At 38.9% G+C, this 14767-nt stretch overlaps 1 protein-coding gene across 1 annotated transcript in view; it reads left to right on the forward strand.

Moving 5' to 3' along the window:
* Window positions 1–14767, forward strand: part of LNPEP (leucyl and cystinyl aminopeptidase) — a 53231-nt gene that overhangs the window by 26201 nt on the left and 12263 nt on the right. Inside the window, exons 8-11 of the mRNA XM_068980624.1 lie at window positions 2640–2771; window positions 5127–5287; window positions 6901–6989; window positions 13324–13507. Of these exons, the coding sequence (XP_068836725.1) occupies window positions 2640–2771; window positions 5127–5287; window positions 6901–6989; window positions 13324–13507 (566 nt within the window). The remainder of the gene's footprint in view (window positions 1–2639; window positions 2772–5126; window positions 5288–6900; window positions 6990–13323; window positions 13508–14767) is intronic.

Genomic DNA, 14767 nt, shown 5'->3' on the forward strand with positions numbered 1-14767 from the left:
TTTAGCTTCATGTCCTTTCCCAGTAATATAAATCATGGTGGTGAATATGACTGTATACTCAGTCCTGGTCCTGTGAGTCCTTCTGCCATATCTGGGACTTGTTTTGGGGACCCACACAACTTTAGATGAAGATTGGTTGGCGTGTTTAAGCACCAGCAAGGAGCCAGGGTGTCTGGAGAGGAATAAATGCAAGGGAAAGTAGCAGAGGGAGTGAGAAGGATTATAAGGGGCCAGATCACTGTAGATCATCTTATTAGGTTTGATAAGGACCTTGATTTTACGCACAGTGGAATGAAAGCCATCTGAAGAGGGGAGTACCACAGTACGATTTATTTATTTATTTTTGGAATAAGTCAGCCTTCAACATCACGTGGAATCAAGGTGACTAGTTAGGAGGTTGTTGTAATAGGCCAGCAGCAAGGAAATGGTGGCCTGGACAAAGGTGATAGTAGTGAACGTAATAAGCCGTGTTTGGTTTTGAAATATATTGGGAAGTTTAGTCCAGTAGAATTTGCTAGTGGACTAGATGTCGAGTTAAGAGAGGAGTCAAGGATGACTTCAAAATTTTTGCCTGAAGAGCTGGAAAAATGGAATTTTTATTTGTTGAAGTGAGAAGATTATTGGAAGAGTATATTTAGGATAAGAAGGAAAAAGAGGTCAATTTTTGAGTCAATTTAAGGCGCATAAGTGGAAATAGTAGGCATGTAATTGGATATGAGTCTGGAATTGAAGCAAAGCCTGGTTAGATATATAAATTTGGGGGTCATGTAAAACCCCTGTGGCTGAGAAGATCAACAAGAAAGTGACTTTAGAGAAGAAAAGAAGTCTGAAGATACAATGCCAGGGACACTAAAAGTTAGTCCTTGAGAAGATAAGGAGGATGCAGCAAAAGAGAGAGAGGGACGCCCAGTGCACAGGGGAGGAATCAGGAGTGACGTGCCAAAGCCGAGAGCAGGATGACTTTCACGGAGGAGGGAGTGATCGGTCATATCAAATGCTACTCGTGGGTGAGCCTGAGAATTGACATTGGTTTGGCACTGTAAGGCTCACCAGGGGCCTTCATAAAACCACTGCCAGTGGGTGATGATGGTTGGAAGATGGCTCAAGAGGAAATGGAAACAGAACAAATGAACACGGCAAATGCAGACAGCTCTTTTGAAGAACTGGCTTCCCAAAGGAGAAATAAGAAATACGGTGATAACTGCAGGAGGCGTGAGGTTAAGGAAAGGAAGCACATCTTCTGTTTAAAATAAGAACTGCTGGGTGGTTTGTTTTTTTTTTCCAAATGGAGTGTTGCAGTGTTTTAGTAGAGAGGAAAAGTTAGTGACGCAGAAGAGAGGGGGACTGTTGGGAACAACAATGACTATTTAAATTTATAGAACAAGTACCACTGAAGTGTGATACAAAAACAAGAGAGTAATAACTATTAAGTTCAATTATCTGTATCTTGTAATCTTGATGACTTAACATTGCTACATTTTTTATCAGAAATTCAGTCATTCAGAATTTTTTTGCATTTGAGTGCCTTCCATGTAGTAGGCATTATTTTAGTCATGGGAGTTGAGCACCTAGCTTCAGTTTTTCCCTAAATTAGCTTACAGTCTAGAAGAGGAAATAAATACATCTCTATAGCAGATGCAGGAGGTGTGATATAAATTGCCTTTGAATGTGGAGGAGGTGGTTGCTGCTTTAAAACTGGGGATGGTGACATGCATCATAATATGGTGTGACCTTAATAGTTCCACGTCTGACTCTGAATTATTAGTGTGTGCTTACAATGGCACCCCACTCCAGTACTCTTGCCTGGAAAATCCCATGGACGGAGGAGCCTGGTAGGCTACAGTCCATGGGGTCGCTAAGAGTCAGACACGACTGAGCAACTTCACTTTCTCTCTTCACCTTCATGCATTGGAGAAGGAAATGGCAACCCACTCCAGTGTTCTTGCCTGGAGAATCCCAGGGACAGGAGAGCCTGGTGGGCTGCCATCTATGAGGTCGCACAGAGTCGGACACAACTGAAGCAACTTACCAGCAGCAACTACCTAAATACACACTCATATGTTCCAAACATATTTGAAGTGACTCTGCAAGAAGAAGAGAGATCTTGGATACTTCAGAAACTTGACACCTTAAAACTGGAAATTAATGTACTTTCTAGCAAAGAGACTTCTGAGGGTTCAGCAATGTGCCCATGAAGTCAGCTGGGACTTCAAGCACAGGGGGTAGGGGTGGGGATGCCACAGAAAATTCGGCAAGTTTTAAAGTTAAAAATATATGTATAAACACTTAACTTTTCAACATTAACACTGAAACATTGAGTAATCGATAGACTGCACAAAATGGCCCACAGAAGAATTAGTGCACATAGGCATTTTTATTTTTCAACTTCTTTAAAATAATTTTTAAAGAATTAATTCTTTCTAAAATTCTTTAAAATAATTTTTAAGACAATTTGGCCATAGTCCACAACTGGTTACATGAAACAAAATAACAGCAAATTATAACTGGGTTAGTAAAGTGTTCGCTTAGAATGATTGTATTTTGAATTTTAGGTTCTTATTTCGATAGTCTTATTGTATTCTATTATTTTCCTCTGTTTTTCACTTCTCTTTTTTCTTTTTTTTCATTTTTTGGAATAGGGAGCTTCCCTACTGTTGATGCTGAAAACTTACCTTAGTGAAGATATATTTCAACATGCCATTATCCTTTACCTGCATAATCATAGCTATACATCCACTCACAGTGATGACCTGTGGGATAGTTTTAATGAGGTAAGTGACCTGGATATTTATTTAGCTCTTGAAGTAAGAAGAGAGGGATTCTTGTATTTTTTTGTCAGGTATATAAATAAGCTATGGTACCAAGGACAGTTTTTAAGAGAAAGAGGAATGGAACTTAGTGTACAAATGTTTATGGATAAAAGCACGGAATTCAAAGTCATGAAACAGAAGTACTAAGCTTAATTGCCCAAAAAAAAAAAAAAAAAATGGCATGAAGCCTTATATAAGCACCTTTAGTCTATAGATAAATCTCTCTTCCTACCTTGGAGGAAAGTTCTCTTTTCTAATGTTTTTGCCATTTTTCTACCTTCCATTCGTGAATTTTTTGCTCTGTACTTTGCCTTGCGACTCCTCCTGTCTTTGGTGGCCATACACCACTAACGTGTTACAGATGACATGTCACAGTCTGGCGACCATAGCTGAGCTCTGCCCTCGGATCATTTTGCTGCTTGGATTTGGTTGTGCCTACAGATTCTAACAAGTAGTGTCATTGGTTAGAAGTTACGCTTTGTAACAGTGCCTGAACTCAGCTTGCTCACACGCACACATGCTGACTGCGTAGCCTTCGTAAGCCTTTGAACTTGTTACCCTCATCTAGATCAATGGTTTTTCATGTTTTGAAAGATCACAGACATATCTGAACATTTGATGTAAGTTATAGACATACTCCCCCCCAAATCCACAAAGATGCAAGATGTCGCACACAGTTTCAAAGTTTTCTGGACTCTGGGTGAAGAACCCTTGCTCTGAAGCTTTTCTGTATGCTCTCTCTGCTTCCTTGCTTTATCAGAGATTTGGTACCTTCTAGTTGTTAACCCTTTTCCCAGAAGATGTATCTTCCCTACTCTCTCAGTTCTCTTTGAGAAGGATCAGTCCTTATCACCTAAGAGTTGCTTCTAAATGATCGTTTTTCTTCTTATCATGTAGTAGCATTTCAACTGAAAGCCACATTATTTACTCTGTACTCAATGTATTATCTCCTGCCAGTTAGAATATATTTCTGCCTTCCTCGCTGACTTCAGCTTTTGCATCATGGTGCTTTCCTGTCCTGACCTAGCCCCTAATATTATCCTCACATGTTTCAGCATCAGCATCAAATTATGCACTGGCCTCTTCATTTCAGTTCTGTTTCAAAGACCCAGAAGTGCCGTGCTTTGGGTCAGTTTTGTTTTCTTCCCAACCCCTTGTCCAGAAAGAAATAGATTAGAGCCACTGAACATGTAAGGTTAGTATCACAGTGCATTTAGAAAGATTTGCTCCATCCTTTCTGGATTTAAATAAGTAGGTGTATATCAGCTGAGGTAAGGCCAGTCATAGTGGCGTGATATGACCAAATGATTCTACCATTTTAAGTACTTGATGATTTGAGTTGCTTGCAATTCAAATCCATATGTAATCTAGAAAAATAATTTTAACTCATAAATCATAAATTTAACTCACCTGCTTCAAAAATTGCTTCTTAATCATTGATACCAGATGTCTTAGGGACAGTAAGCTTTAGAGGGCCTGTGAGCCTCTGACTCTGGGCTCTAGATTTTATAGATCAATTCATGTATTTTGTGGGGAAAGGACTATGTGTCTAGGCAAAATGTTCACCACTGTTTTCTGGAGAGACCTAAAGTCTGGGCAGCCAACCTATTTATATTTCACTCCTCTGCAGTGGCTGCCGCTCCCATTCTAAGGCCCTCCCACAGGATGAGCTCTTAGAAAGACGAGCTTTACCATTTGCAATGGGCTTCCCTGGTGGCTCAGATGATAAAGAATCTGCCTGCAATGCAGGAGACCTGGGTTCGATCCCTGGGTTGGGAAGATTCCCCTGGAGAAGGGAACAGCTACCCACTCCAGTATTCTGGCCTGGAGAATTCCATCGACTATACAGTCCATGAGGTTGCAAAGAGTCGGACATGACTGAGCAGCTTTCACTGTCACACCATTTTGTAAAAGCAGAGGGTCTGGGGAATAAAGACTATAAATAAAGATCTAGCGGACTAACAGGAATAAAAGTAGTGTTTCTGATTTCTCGCCTATGTATCCTTAGGAAAACCTTCTAAACAGTAGTATTGGGACCTAAAAGAGTGCTTATCCCTTCTCAGGGATTTTAATGTGCCTGGAATTGGTTTATAGCATCTGTGTTGCCTTTTTCAACAGATGCTGCCTCTCACTCTCTTTAGTTTTCACTTATTTCTAGTCCAGGTTACTTTCTTTTTAGCAATTTCTCATTTACTTAGAGTAGAAATGTAAATGCAACTTAGCATTGGTGCATTGTGGTAGAGAAAGAGGGAAAGATACTATGAACTTTTCAGACTCTTTATCTCTGAGAAAAATAATCTATTCTTCTTTCTCTAGTCCACAAACAAAACACTAGATGTGAAGAAAATGATGAGAACCTGGACCCTGCAGAAAGGATTTCCTTTAGTGACTGTTCAGAGAAAAGGAAAGCAAATTCTGGTACAACAGGAAAGATTCTCTTTAAATGTGAAGCCTGAAATTCAGCCTTCAGATGCAAGGTGAGAACCCACTGTCTCTCCTGTTATCTCTTCAATCCCAAAAAAGGGCAGTGCCAAAGAATGTGCAAACTGCTGTACAGCTGCGTTCACTTCACATGCTAGTAAGGTGGTGCTCACAATCCTTCAAGCGAGGCTTCAGCAGTGCACGAACCGAGAACTTCCAGATGTACGCACTGCGTTTCGAAAACGCAGAACAACCAGAGATCAAATTTCAATATTCGTTGGATCATAGAGAAGAAAAGGAAATTCCAGAAGAACATCTACTTCTGCTTCACTGACTACATGAAAGCCTTTGACTGTGTGAATCACAACCAACTGTGAAAGTTCTTAAGAAAATGGAATACCAGACCACCTTTCCTGTCTTCTGAGAAACCTGTATGCAGGTCAAGAAGCAACAGTTAGAACCTTACATGGAAAAACTGACTGGTTCAAAATTGGGAAAGGAGTACAACAATGCTGTATATTGTCACCTTGTTTATTTAACTTATATGCAGAATACGTTGCCTGAAATGCCAGGCTAAATGAATCCTAATATCATTAGGATATTAGGAAATATTAACAACTTTATATGTGCAGATGACACCATTCTAATGGCAGAAATTGGAGAGGAACTAAAGAGCCTCTTGATAAAGGTGAAAGAGGAGAGTGAAAAAGCTGGCTTAAAATTCAACATTGGAAAAATTAAGATCATGGCATCTGCTCCCATCACTTCATGGCAAATAGATGGGGAAAACATGGAAGCAGTGACAGATTTTATTTTCTTGGGCTCCAAAATCACTGTGGATGGGGACTACAGCCATGAAATTAAAAAAAAAAAAAAAGAACACTTGCTCCTTGGGGGGAAAGCTATGACAATGCTGTTGCTGCTGCTGCTAAGTCGCTTCAGTCGTGTCCGACTTTGTGCGACCCCAAGCATATTAAAAAGCAAACACATTTACTTTGCTGACCAAGGTCCATATACTCAAAGCTTTGGTTTTCCAGTAGTCATGTACAGATGTGAGAGTTGAACCATAAAGAAGGCTGAGCACCAAAAAAAATCGATGCTTTTGAACTGTGGTGTTAGAAAAGACTCTTAAGAGTCCCTTGGACAGCAAAGAGATCCAACCAGTCCATCCTAAAGGATCAGTCCTGAATATTCATTGGAAGGACTAATACTGAAGCCGAAGCTCCAATACTTTGGCCATCTAATGCAAAGAGCCAACTCATTGGAAAAGACCCTGATGCTGGGAAAGACTGAAAGCAAAAGGAGTAGGGGCAACAGAAGATGAGATGGTTAGATAGCATCACTAACTCAATGGACATGAGCAGACTCCAGGAGACAGTGAAGGACAGGGAAGCCTGCTGTGCTGCCGTCCATGGGGTCACAGAGTCAGACACAACCTAGTGACTCAATAGCAGCAACAAATCTCTTTTGCACCCTCAGGTTAAGAGTGTTTTTAAATGCTTTGTAATAATAAGTTCTTAGAAAACCTAACAAGGTTATACCTTTCTCGAAATAACTTGAAAAAATCTTACCTTCCTGCCAAAAAAAGAAACCACTCAACAAAGTATGTGTAACTGACTGAATTATTGGAAAGAGTTAATAATCTGCCAGTGTTTTCTTTTTATTACAGCTCTCTGTGGCATATTCCACTCTCCTACATCACTGATGGAAAAAATTACTCTAAGCATCGATCAGTATCTTTACTGGACAAGAAATCAGGTTTGACTCTTTTAACACTTTTCTGATGAATTAGAATCATATTTTCTAAAAATCTTAACCAGGCAGCAGAAAGGAGATGACACTTTCCCATGTGCACAGCTCTATGAGCTAGTTCTATGAGACACCTACAGAAAGTGTGAGTAAAGGGAAATTGATTCTGTACACACTATCATACATAAAGCTGGTCTTTCTTAAGCATGCAAAATAAGGTATGAAAAACTGCCTTGAAGATGCTAGCAGTTGCCCTAGAAAATAGCAAATGCTGTGTTTTTGTATTCAAGATAACCATTTTATGTTACAAAGTAACAAGTAGAAGATGAGTTTCCAAAGGATACTCTGCTGTCCACTCTCCATGGGTTGGGCTGGGCCCACTACTTTTTTATAAGCACCCTAGATGATTCTCAGGCATGACAAAGGTTGATTCATGATGCAGAATTGTAGTAAATAGTTACTACAAGATGTCCTGTAGACATAGTATGCATTTTTTGATAATGAGAAAATAGCACTAGAAAGTATGATTGTGGAGGGTGATAAAATGTACAGATTGTATATGCAGACTCACAAGGGGTCTATAAGAAGAAACTGAAATGTAGTTTTTGACCATCTGTTAAATACCACCAAGTGCCACGCCATGTAGTGTCTTAATTTACATCCTGAAAACATGAGGCTCTTGCATTTTGCAGGACTCATTAGTGATACTTGAGATTCATGGAAAGGGAAAATTTCTTGTTTGAATTTGGATATGGTGTTCAGCCCTCTATCATTGGGAGGGAAGTATAGCTTAGTGATGATATGACTTTGGAGCCAGATTGCTTGGCCCAATCATACAATTTTAGGTGAGTCTCCGAGTCTCTTTCCCTAAGCTATAGAATGGAGAGAGTAACTGTACTAAAGTTATAGTGTTATGATTTAGTTCATATAGTTCATGTGAGGATTTAGTTGATTTATATGAAGCACCTAGAATAATGCCTGGCACATGTTACGTGCTATAGAAGTGTTGGTTATCATTATGAATGTTACTAATGAAAAAAATAATTTTAAAGCATAACATATCCACATTACATAAAATCCAGAAGATGGAAAACAAATTTTATTACTCTCTTGTAACTACTTTGATGTCTATCTTTCTAGTAATTTTTTAAAAATAGTTTTTGACTTGGGTTGATGCTGTGTACATGTGATTTTTGTATTAATAATCTTAACTTTCACTAATTGACTTAATCTTTAATTACTGTTGGATACTTGATTTACCACTTGTATCTATTTAAAAAATACCTCAATAAAATCTGAGTTTTTAAATGCTTTCCCATTATATGAACTTTTTCATAAGAACGCTTCTCAAAAATGATGACTGTGTTACCTTTTGTGGTTTAATGCATATTCCAAGTTGCCCTTATTTTGTGTGGTAATAACTTATAAGGCCAATTGAACTATATGAGCATACCAGTTGTATTGCGGTCTAACTGGAGTGTTACAGTGATCATTTAAAACATTAAGTACAATTGATGATATCATCATATCTTTGATTAACACAGCATAGCTGGAGGTGCAAGAAATTGCTGCCTTCTCTGATTAAAAACAAAACCTCATACTTTCAGTGGGCCTTGCAAGGAGTCTCTGACCTAAGAGAGAACAAACAATCCCATCTTGTATTTTTGAAAGGGACCAGTACAGAAATTTTGCAAACCTCTCCATAGTATGTAAGTTTTTGGTGGTATCAGAAAGAACCAGACAATAAGAAATCTGCTTTTATTAGCCTTTTACTCTTTTGGCTCAGTTCATAAGTCAACTTTTTAAACTGTTTCTGAGAGTCACACCCCAAAGTCATGCCCATATTTTCCTGCTGTGACCTTTTCTTCTAAGCACTCTCTCCTTCCACTGCACAAAAATTGTTTCAACAGCTCAAGCACGCTGTGCTGCCTCTTGTCTCTGGGCCTTTGCACATGCTGTTTTCTGTCCTGGAAGAACACTCTTGCCTCTTGACTCCCTGGTTTAATTCCTGTTCACTCTTCAGATCTCAGCTCATCCACTGCTTGTTCTAAGGGGCACTCCCTCATCCCAAGACGGGTTAGATGCCTCCCTTATGTGTTTTAATGTTATTTTCTGCTTTTCATATACTCTGGTTGTTTAGTTGCTAAGTCATGTCTGACTCTTCCTCGACCCCAGGGACTATAGGCCGCCAGGCTCTTCTCTCCATGGGGTTTCCAAGGCAAGAATACTGGAATGGGTTGCCATTTCCTTCTTCAGGGGATCTTCCTGACTCAGGGATGGAACTCTAGTCTCCTGCATTGGCAGGCAGATTCTTTACGACTGAGCCGCTTACTTATATCTTTCCCCACAGGAGATGTATCCCTCCATTGAAAGTGGAGATCTTAGTTCCGCAAGTCACTTTTGCAGTCCTGGCACCCTGTAGGCACATAAAAACGTATCGAATAAATACATTTTAGTTTATAATGGAGTGACTCAATTTCAGATGTCACTGTAAAAAGCATTCAAAGCTTGGTGAAATGGCAACTTCTGTTTCTCTTCATTTGAAAATATTCTTAGTAAAGGAGAATTTGTGACATGCACTATAATGTGGCCGGTTTAATCTAGAGGGGGAACTGAGGCAATATATGACGAAAGCAGGGTCTGCCACTTCCTCTGCTCAGCCGTGCTATTTACCTTACTGCTGCTGCAGTTTTAATTCCTGGCAGTTCAGGTTTTGAAAGTCCACACCGCAAATGTCTGTCCTTCGAAATGGTGTTTGACCCTGAGAACAGCTGAGTCTTCTTGGTTCCTGATGCTCCTGTGAAGAGCCAATTTCGGTTTCACTGAATTTTAGTCTTCTCTTTTCTCAAAAGAAATGTAGCACAGACGGTGAATAACAGAGGCTTATTTTATGCCATTATGACATTGGTACAGTGTGTTAACTTGGTGGTTTGTTAAATCTGTAGTCTGTTTCCGTGAGTTCTAATGCCGGGGTTTCTGGGTTAGTCCCTTAGTTCAGTAAGACGTAGAAGTTATATGTGGTCAATATTTTGGTCCCTTTTCTCCCACGTCCACGGATTTTGAACGGTTAATAGTTTTTGTGCATAAGAAGGGCTGAAACGGGACTGTTTTTCTAAACTACCTGTTGAGGAAATTACACCAAAGGGTCTCCTTGTTGCTTCTCTTCCTTGCTCTCCCCCACCCTGTCCTCTCTTCCATTTTATTTTCAAACCTAACCTGTTTCACTAGAGGATATGTTTATATTAAATCTCTATAAAATTTTATATTAACTCTTGGCGCATTCATGTTTCTCGAAGAACATCTCTGCGCCATAAACGTTTTTCTGAAACTAAAGGACATGGCATCGAACTGAAAGGCAGTTGAAAAAAGGGAGGAAGGGCATGTAGATAGGATTGTGTGCCTTTTCCCCCCCGATGAAACAAAGGGGAAGAAAAAGGGGTGTGGGAGAAAAAGGAATGCTTTTGAACAGGAGGGGATGTAGTTCATCTGTGTGTATCATGCTAGCTCTCTGGAGCAAGCCATACAGGGAATTTTGCAGCTTTGTAGTAAAAACATATTTTTTTGTTTCTGTGCTTTAATGTTTCTTTATAAAACAGTAGTTGATTTTCATAACTCATTGACAAGTGTTTTTTTTTTAATCACTATTAGATTACTTAATCTGGGCTTCTGCCATTTAACATCAGTTACTCTTTTTTTTTTTTTTACTACTCAATGGACTGTGAAAATTGAACTGTTAATCTGTTAATGATTATAATAAATTAAAAACATATGAGAGTAGCTTCATCAACATTTGAGCTACAAGATGTAGTTACCTCCCTTGTGTGCAGAGCTGGTTTTTTTTTTTGATACCTGTGGTTTTAAGGTCCTCTGTTGGGAATCATTCAGAAGACCTGAAAGAGACTAATATGTTGATTCTTTAATGATAACTCTCCTCTCTATGCTGTTGGCTGCACCGCTTCATATTCTGTCATCAAAATGACAGTAATAATTTCAAGTACACTGTCAGCTGTGTTCCTGCTCTCTGCCATCTGGACTTGGCTAGGTTTATAAGATAGCGAGTTGCTTATCATCCAAGAGACTCTGTATTTCAATATTTTCCTATTTCCATCCAATGGGAAAATTGCCATGCTTATCATTCCTTGCCTCCTGTTTTGGGAAAGGGAGATTTGAAGCTGTTCAGTTCTTTTTCCCAAGGTCCTTTTTTGATAAAAGCCTTGTAGGAAATTGGTGACCTAGAGAGTGTTGATATTTTTGCATTAGCTACTGATAAAGTTAATTTCATTAGTCATAGGTTTGTTAAAAATATATCCACTTGAAGCAGCTACTCTTACCAATGCAAATATTCCTTAGAACTGTGTTCTGCTTTAGAAAAGGAATAAACCCGATTAATGTGACTAATCTATTCCATCTGTTGCTATATCAGCAATAAAACAAATGAGTATAAAATGTTTTTAATGAAAAAGACTGATTATCTGATATATCATGTTAAGACGTGATCAGAACATAAATCTTTACATCTTAAAAATCTTTGACAGTCTCAGAATTAGAGTGGCTAAGGTATTAAGAAAATCTGATAAATTTAAGTAATTCATGCTTTTCAAGTTGATCAGTCCTAGATTTCAGGTACTAAAAGGTTTAAATGTGTTTCCAAAGCGTTTTATGTGTAAAACCCCTCATATATAATTATTATGATAGTAAAAATTTTAAAACAGCCTAAGTATTTCCAAATAGAAGATGGGTTAAACTGGGGTATGTCCCAAAATAAAATATCCTTAAGATTTTGAATCCCGCATATGAAGGCAGTGGGAAAATGGCACGAAATGGAATCTGATATGTGAAAAAGAAGCATAATATAATGTATAAAATAACATACATAGATCCAGTATATTAAATATTAATTCAGTTAAAATGTGTATAGGAAAAATCTTGGTAGGAGATATACCTATGATGCTTGTATTGTTTGAGTTTAGATGATTTTTCTTATCTCTACGCCTCTTTTCCCTTTTGAGTTAAAAACTGTATTCCCCACTTTAAAGTGGGGAAGAAAACTTACATCATCAAGCTGCAAACCTTATTTAGATTTGTTTGAAACCACTTACCGTAACATAATCGTTTTGTTCATTCATTCATTAATGCACCAAGTATCTCTTGAGTACCTGCTAGGAACATTGTTCTAGGTACTGAGAGATGAGCAGTAAACAAAGTAATGCTCATGGGGTTTATAGTCTAATAAATATTAAAACCTTAACATGCTTAGAAGCATACCCTTAACTGTTGTTTTAAATTCACATCTTCTAAAAACATAATAAAAATTAAAAAAGAAAAAATTCACATCTTCATTGCCAACTTTAAAGGATGTTTCCTGGTTAGTAATTTTAAAGGTTGCAGTCAACTTTTGTAGTAATATTTTTAAGGTTGCATTTTTTAGCTTCTTATTAATCGTGCATTAATTGAAGTCATTCCATATAAATTTCTAACAATTCTGTCGGCATTAAAATGTAATGGTAGGGGTTCACAAAGTATATTAGCAGGTTTATATTATTTTAACTCAATTATTTCTTATTTGTGCCTAATGAGACATCCGTCCTTCCCTAATGTTTATTTTGCTGTCTTTGAATCACGTGACTTTTAAAAATGGCTTCGTGTGTCCTTTCTTAGGCCGTTAACATGCCCGAAGACAAAAGGCCGAGAGGGAACACGTTTTATATGCTAACAGATCGTTCCTCCCTGTCTGCCCTGCGCCACGCCCTGCACACACTCCCAGCGTGAACTTGGGAGCCAGTTCAGTGCATGGATGCCATGCACACTTTCTCTCTGGGCCTTGAACACTTACGAGCCCCTCTTTACCTGGCTCACAGTACCTATATATCCTGAAGTCTCAATGGTAATGTCATTTCTCCCAAGAAATCTCTCCTAACCTTCCCCCGGGGGTGAAGCATTTCTACCCTGTTCTCCTACAGAATGCCACGTTTTCTTTTTCCATCGACAACGTTTGTATGACACCCTACTCACCTGGTCACGTTGGGTTGTAAGACCCAGGAGAGCAGGCACATGTACCTTGTTTACCATTAAATAAAGACTTGTTAAGTGAATGGGGGTGATCTTTGGTGACATGGACACGACTGCCCTGGGAGGCAGACATTTAGTTTCTCAGTAGAAATAATATAAGTATTTTAAAATATAAAAATAATATATAATATTATTATATTATTACTAATATATAAAATAATAACATAATAATTTAAAATATAAAAATAATACCTTATTAACTTTGAAACACAGTATTCATTTAATACTTTTCTTTGCCTAACCTCTCTCTCTCTCATTTTTTGGTCTGTATTAGGTGTCATCAATCTCACAGAAGAAGTGCAGTGGATCAAGGTCAATACAAACATGACTGGCTATTACATTGTCCATTACGCAGATGACAACTGGGAAGCGCTGATCAAACAGCTGAAAACAAATCCTTATGTGCTGAGCGACAAAGATCGAGCCAACCTCATCAACAACATCTTTGAACTTGCAGGGTAGCGTATGCTTGGCTTGGGTCTAATTTTGTTTCTTTTTTTTTTCCTGAAGTAAGTGTTCTTGAGGAAAAGGACATTTAAGAAAAGCAATTGAAAAGAACTAGCGTGTATTGCCTAGCAGGTATAATTCATTTCGGAGAACTGAGAAGGTAGAAGACATATCCCTTGTCTATCTAGAAACATCAGCACAAGCATACTGAACAGTTATATACTAAGATTTAAATCATGTTTCAAGACTGTAGATACTGACAAGCGCGACACATAAATTTGCTGAATAAATGGATACAGAAGTTCAGGGTTTGCTTTACTCACGAGAGAATTCTTTTCAAGAAGCCGGTGCTTTCAGCGTAAAAGCTTCGTGTTCATATATTAGTGTGAGACATGTCTCGAGAGCTGGCATACCACTCACCTCCCCAGCTGCCCCCCAGGCTACACAAGCCCAAAGCCCAGAATGGCAGTGACCTCATGTGCCAATGTCCTCTGAAGAGGAAGATCACTGACCTAGGTCGTCAGTGGGTCCAGACACACAAAGAAAAGAAAGAAAGTGAAGTCACGCGGGTGGTTGTGTCCGACTCTTTGCGACTCCATGGACTGTAGCCCACCAGACTGCTCTGTCCATGGGACTCCAGGCCAGAATACTGGAGTGGGTAGCCTTTCCCTTCTCCAGGGGACCTTCCCGACCCAGGGGTCGAACCCGGGTCTCCCGCATTGTGGGCAGACGCTTTACCCTCTGAGCCACCAGGGAAGCCCGAGGAACAAGGAAGCCCAAGCACCAAGGAACACTCAAATGCGTTCCTTCTGACGGCTCTTGACCTTCCTGTTATGTGATGACCTCACGCCATCTCAGCCATCCATGTTGTGATTTCTGTCAAGTGGTCAGTTTTTTAAAGGTGTGCACTAAAAATTCACAGTGGCCCTCGCCTTAACAAGTTTGACAAAATTCCCATACAAATAACAAATTACTTTCTGATTCAAATGCTCTTTCTGACACCTGATCAATATAAGTAACTAATGATAAGTAAAATTGGCATGCTTCATCATTTCTCATCTAAAATGTTATGATACTTTTCCTGAATCAGTAGCAATTTACAGGTGACTTATAGAATAAAGAACTGAGCTGTTGTTCATCTTTTTCCTGAAAGGCGTCTTTAACCTTAAGTTGCACACGTGAACTTAATCGAAGATATTTAATCTAACTTTACAGAATATCGGGCTTCTCTAGTGACTCAGATGGTTAAAGAATCTGCTTGCAATGCGAGA

Source organism: Capricornis sumatraensis, chromosome 9 (genome assembly GCF_032405125.1).
Source record: "Capricornis sumatraensis isolate serow.1 chromosome 9, serow.2, whole genome shotgun sequence".
Lineage (NCBI taxonomy): Eukaryota > Metazoa > Chordata > Mammalia > Artiodactyla > Bovidae > Capricornis > Capricornis sumatraensis.